At 36.7% G+C, this 5,866-nt stretch overlaps 2 protein-coding genes and 1 long non-coding RNA gene across 3 annotated transcripts in view; 1 reads left to right on the top strand and 2 right to left on the bottom strand.

Moving 5' to 3' along the window:
- The window catches only part of LOC134649684 (uncharacterized), a 72,474-nt gene that overhangs the window by 24,236 nt on the left and 42,372 nt on the right, over positions 1 to 5,866 (bottom strand). The window lies entirely within an intron of this gene.
- Positions 957 to 3,361, top strand: LOC134649466 (putative methyltransferase C9orf114). The gene is made up of 3 exons (XM_063504222.1): positions 957 to 1,551; positions 1,666 to 1,932; positions 2,917 to 3,361. The coding sequence occupies exons 1-3, from the start codon at positions 998 to 1,000 to the stop codon at positions 3,293 to 3,295; spliced, it is 1,200 nt and encodes a 399-aa protein (XP_063360292.1). The 5' UTR covers positions 957 to 997; the 3' UTR covers positions 3,296 to 3,361.
- Positions 3,289 to 5,608, bottom strand: LOC134649467 (ribulose-phosphate 3-epimerase). The gene is made up of 4 exons (XM_063504223.1): positions 5,284 to 5,608; positions 4,376 to 4,483; positions 3,772 to 3,993; positions 3,289 to 3,506 (listed from the first exon to the last, which is right to left on the bottom strand). Exons 1-4 carry the CDS (start codon positions 5,521 to 5,523, stop codon positions 3,393 to 3,395), a joined length of 684 nt encoding a protein of 227 aa, XP_063360293.1. The 5' UTR covers positions 5,524 to 5,608; the 3' UTR covers positions 3,289 to 3,392.

The following is a 5,866-nucleotide window of genomic DNA, read 5'->3' as shown; positions in this document are numbered from 1 at the left end:
GATTTACGAGTATAAACGTGTTATAAGTAATTAGAGACTAATAAACTTACCTAGTTTATGAAACTAAAGAAGTTTGCGATGAAGTTTAAGCCGGCTGGTGAAGCTGTGCAAAATGTAATCCTGATAATAACCTGTGTTAAGTTAGTTCTAACCATCCTTTCTACAAAATAACATAGAAGGTAGCATTCTATAGAAGTGGTCTACGCGTGCCTCCGTGAGGGACAAAACATATAAATTCGACCAATCATAGCGCGCGCATTGCGCCGCTATGATTGGTCGAATTTATTTGTTATGGTGGGCAACAAATGAATTCGACCAATCACGGTGGTCAATTTACGGTGGGGAATAAAACAAGATGTGAGACTGTGACAAGGACAAACAATAATAGCGCTTTCGCTGCTACTCCTACTGAAAGATACATAAGACTATCCCGTTCTGTCAGTTATCCCCACCACTCATGCCCAATCCAGTTATACTAGATTCATGCAAAATAAGGACGAATATTGTTTAGTACTACCTTGTTATTGACATTAATCGGGTGTTATTTTCCACTTATTTTTTATTAACTTCATACCAACAGAGGATGCTCAGGGGGTCTACCGCGAAAACATTGCAGTAATACTCCCTATTACGGGGATCTTTCTCTTTTACTCCAATAAAGGCGTACTTAATGATTGATGAGAGTGACAGAGAAAGATGCCCGCAATTGCTTTCCTGTCACACTTACGTACCAATTTACAAGTTTTAGCGGTAAACCCCTGGCCACCCTCTTCTGTTTGAGCTGTCTAATAAAAACGCCAGATATCTGTTGTTTTATATGGACAAGTGCGAAAGTACGAAAATACGGCTGCTTAATGTCAATTGGTAATGCCAGTGAAACGTCAAAAACAAACGTCATTAACGTCAACGTCATGATCATACGTCATTGATCGCGTGAACGAAATTGTTATGTTCACGTGTTGCTAATATTTCCATTTGATAAACATTTATAAAAGAAATGTCGCAACCAACCGTTCCCATAAAGCCCCCTGGGAAAACATGGCGAGAAATAAACCAGGAAAGGAAAGCTTCAAAGCGCCAGCGCAACGAGGAAAAGATAGTGAAGCGAGAAAAGCGTCAAGCTTTGGAGAAGGAGGCGGAAGAAAAAGTAAGAGAAGAGCAAGAAAAAAAGAAGAAATACGCGGAAATATCGACAATTAGCATAGCGGTGCCAGGTTCTATTATGGAAAATGCTCAGTCAGCCGAATTGAGAACTTATCTGGCTGGACAGATCGCAAGAGCCGCATGCGTGTTCTGCGTCGACGAAGTTATAGTATACGACGACATCGGGGATAAGATTGACACAAAGAAATCTAAAGTTGAAGATTTGGACGGTGTCAAAGTGGCTCGCAGGAGTTGTGTGCAACTAGCACGGATTTTGCAGTACTTGGAGTGCCCTCAATATTTGCGGAAACATTTCTTTCCACTCCATAAAGATTTGGAATTTGCTGGATTGCTCAATCCTTTGGATGCACCACATCATTTACGGTCATCAAATGACTTTACATTCAGGTAAGGTTTATTCTGATAAAAGAAAAGCAGACAGTTTTAATTAAACAATCTCCTTAACTCCTTCTAATTTTCCATGTCTAAATGCAATAATAATTTACGATTTTGGTTTTTCAGGGAAGGTATAACTATGAACAAACCAGTAAAACCAGGGAAAGGTTCTCAAGTCAATGTTGGATTGCTTAAAGACATCTCCGTTGATGAGTTGTTGAACCCAGGTATCCGAGTGACTGTGCGGATGCTGCCGGAAGGAGGCAAGAAGCTGAAGGGGAAAATTGTGAGTCTTTCCACTCCAAGGGCTGAGACTGGAGTGTATTGGGGCTACACTGTGCGGATTGCACAGAATCTTAGTCAAGTGTTCTCACAAAGCCCTTACAAAGATGGGTTAGTATTCGCAATATTATCAACCTATAGTTAATTTTTTTTTGCATTAGAAAGAAGGTACAAGCGATCTTGACATGTCTTTTAATTGAAAAACGCTTTTTAAAAATCAGTAACTATTATTTATGAGAGCAGAAGAATATACATGATCGTATTAGATTAATAATTGTTACATATTTGCCTTTATTTATTTTTAAAACGTGTTTTTCAACAAAAAGACATGTCAAGATTGTTTACCTTATTTCTAATGCTAAAAAAAACGTAGCATAGTTGGCAGTGACTTTGCTTGTAAAAACCTACATAATTATATTCTAGTCCACACTTGTATTAATTATGGGGAAAATTTTGTTATTAGTACCATAGTGCACAAATAAAAGGCTTATTTACAACAAAACAAGTGTTAAGTAGGGTATCTATATATATTAACTTAGTAATCATGTAATAAGCTTGATTACACTTTGTTTTTTCTCAAGTTTTAGTTGTATAAGTATTTTAATGAGTATTTCTCAAATAATTTGTACATTTCGATCACATCTTCGATTTCTATAAAAATTGGTATGCTGGTAAAGTACATGTGTAAAAAAGGATGTTTCATACAAACTTTCTTGGACATTTTGGGAAATACGGTGGAAATTGTTCAGCTCGGAAAACATATAAAAACTCGAAAACGCTCGTTTTCCCAGAGATAAGACCTAGCTAGATCGATTTTTCGCCCCCAAAAACCCCCATATAGTAAATTTCATCGAAATCGTTAGAGCCGTTTCCGCTTCGTTTCCGAGATCCCCGAAATATATATATAAATAAATAAATATATAAATAAACAAGAATTGCTCGTTTAAAGGTATTAGATTAGATAACAAAAACCTTGTTGGCATTACCATACCACAGAATCAACTTGACTGACATGCTGCTACATTATCTTCTTTAACTTTTATACTCCTAATTCTATATGATGTAAAATTGAGGTATATAATATTATGTTTTCAGATATGACCTGACAATAGGAACGTCAGACAGAGCAGAATCAATTGATAACATTCCCAACAAGGAGCTCAAATATAACCATGCCCTCATAGTATTTGGAGGACTGCATGGTATTGAGACAGCGTTAGAAAGTGATGAACAGATGCAGGTGGACGATGCCAGTTTACTATTCGACCATTACCTCAATGTCCTGCCCAACCAGGGCTCCAGAACCATCAGGACGGAAGAAGCTATTTTAGTCACACTTTCAGGATTACGGAGCAAGTTACAAGCTAAGAATGAACCCATGGTGTTTAAAGGGGAAGGTGTTGCTACCAGTTCTATATTTCCAACTCCAAAGGCAGAAACTACACAAAATGATGATTTAAGCAGATTTGATTAAAAATGTATGTAAAAAATGTTTTTTATTGTATAACCCTTATAAAAATATTCATTTGGAAGACTTAATGTACTTTTAGTAGGAATGCGTACAAATCTGACTAATGCTTCTTTAAAATAGCCTCTTGCACGGAGTTTCGTAAGAGTTTGATAGTAGCAGCTTGGTCCTGAGCACCTATCACAGCAGTACCAGAGACTATCATGTTAGCTCCTGCCTGAAAAAAAAACAAGTAGATATTATAACCTTATAAATTAATAGGTATTGTAGAAATCACTACAAGTATGAAGCTGACATATGATTAGTATCAACTAGTATCAAGTATCTACAAGTGTAGTATAGTACAAGCTAGTTTTAGTTAGATTAGTTTAATGATGATGATCTAGTACTGAGTATAAGCAAGGATACTAGGTTCATTGTGTAAAATAGTCTTCAAATTTTTATTTACTGGCATAGTAACCAGTCATAAAATTGTTTCTAACCTTAGCACAGCAGTCAATGGTAGAAGGTCCCACACCCCCATCCACTTCAATGTCTAGCAGTGGATAGTGCTCCCGCAGATACTGCACTTTAGCCATCTGGTCCTGCATGAATTTCTGGCCCCCGAACCCTGGCTCCACCGTCATTATGAGCACCATGTCGGATATGTTTATGTATTTCTCCACTTCCGCTACTGGTGTACCTGGTTTGATGGCCACTCCAACCTGGAAAGTGATTAATTTAGGTTACCTTCTTAGATGAGAAAGACTATTTGTGACGTCCCACGTGTAAAAGTACGTTAATGGCGGTTGGCGCTTACGCTATTGTCAATAGCCACGCCGCGCTAATATTATTGCGGTGCTATGCGACATAAGCGCCAGCCACCATAAGGTACCTTTTCCCATGGAACGTCACATTTATCTACATATACAAAGGTGTAAACATAAGCGTAACTTAACCCTTTTTAACCCCCAAGGCAAAAAGAGGGGTCTTATATGTCTGTTGGTCTGTCTGTGGCATTGTAGCTCTCCAACAGATCTTTACTTATTACTTTATGAACAGATGGACCTCCATGGCTAAAATATTCACAATGATAAATTTGCTTACCTTCATGCCACTTTCTTTGATCTTTCTACAAACATCCTCTACATTTGTAACCGGCTCAATGTGGAATGTGTACTGGTTGACACCTGCATCCGCCATAGGACCAATCCACTGAAATTTTACAATAGTAAATTGTGATTTTCGTTTTGAGAGCAATTCTCAAAAAGTTTGTACATTTCGATCACATCTTGATTTCTATAAAAATTGGTATGCTGGTAAAGTACATGAAGCTGAATAACTTCCACCACATTTCCCAAAATGACCCAGAAAGTTTCTATGAAACATTCCTTTTTTGTTACCAGATTTCCTTACACATTTGGTAACAAAAAAGGAATTTTTCATAGAAACATTCTGGGACTTTTTGGGAAATGTGGTGGAAGTTGTTCAGCTTCATGTACTTTACCAGCATACCAATTTTTATAGAAATCTAAGATGTGATCGAAATGTATAAACTTTTTGAGAATTGCTCTTGAATGTAGTGCTGCACTTGTAAATTCTGACATGTGCTGCTGTTATTAAAAACTGAAATGCAACCCTGAAAACTATACATTAGGTTTTTTTTCTTTAAAATTGACTGATCACATAATAGAATTTACAAGCACAACAATGATGTATTCCAATGAGATTCTAAATGTAATGTAGAGTAGTATAGGCTGTAAGAAGCAATGAGTTCTCTAAAAAGATTACTTCATTTCTTTCATTTCTGGGCAATATAAGTGGAGACTTACCTAAGAGGAGTCTCAGGTAAGTTTGAGGAACTACCTAAAAGTAAAAATGGACCCATAAGTTTGCCCATAATCTATGGACAATTAGAATTGGCCATGACTATACTGTATGGGACTGGGACACTTACTGAAGTACTTTGAATAATTATATAAGAGTAAAGACAAGAACATTGTAGAGATACTTACTTGTTCAGGATTGGACACCATCATGTGTGTCTCGAAGAACGCACTTTTTATTTTAGAACGAAGGCACTTAACTATAGGATGGCCGAATGTTAAATTTGGAACGAAATGCCCATCCATTACGTCTAAATGCAAATAATCTGCACCATTATCGAGAAGTTTTTGAGATTCTTCGTATAATTTTGATAAATCGGCGTTTAATATTGAAGGTCCAATTAAAGCTCTTAAATTACGGGAAGTCATGATTGAAAGATATGTGTAAACTTATAATATACTTATAACTTATTTACGATTATAACGGGCACCCCTAAATAAGAAAAACAATTGGGAATATGTTGGGAATTGTTGGGAATGCTAAAAAGAAATAGGTTATTTTTGTCCTTTTGGCTGGGTATGACATTGACTTGACACTGGCAGGTCACTGCTGCGTTCCGTTTCGTTAAAATTGTGTGTCTTAAATTACGTTCGGCGTTAATAATAAAACTATAGTTTGTCAAAGGACTGTCTCATTTCAAATTATAACTATAAAATATAGTTGGTCAAAACAAATTTGTCAGTAAATAAGAACAACAAAACTATACCCATC

This window comes from Cydia amplana, chromosome 7 (genome assembly GCF_948474715.1).
Source record: "Cydia amplana chromosome 7, ilCydAmpl1.1, whole genome shotgun sequence".
Classification (NCBI taxonomy): Eukaryota; Metazoa; Arthropoda; class Insecta; order Lepidoptera; family Tortricidae; genus Cydia; species Cydia amplana.
This window is presented reverse-complemented; position numbering and strand designations above follow the sequence as displayed.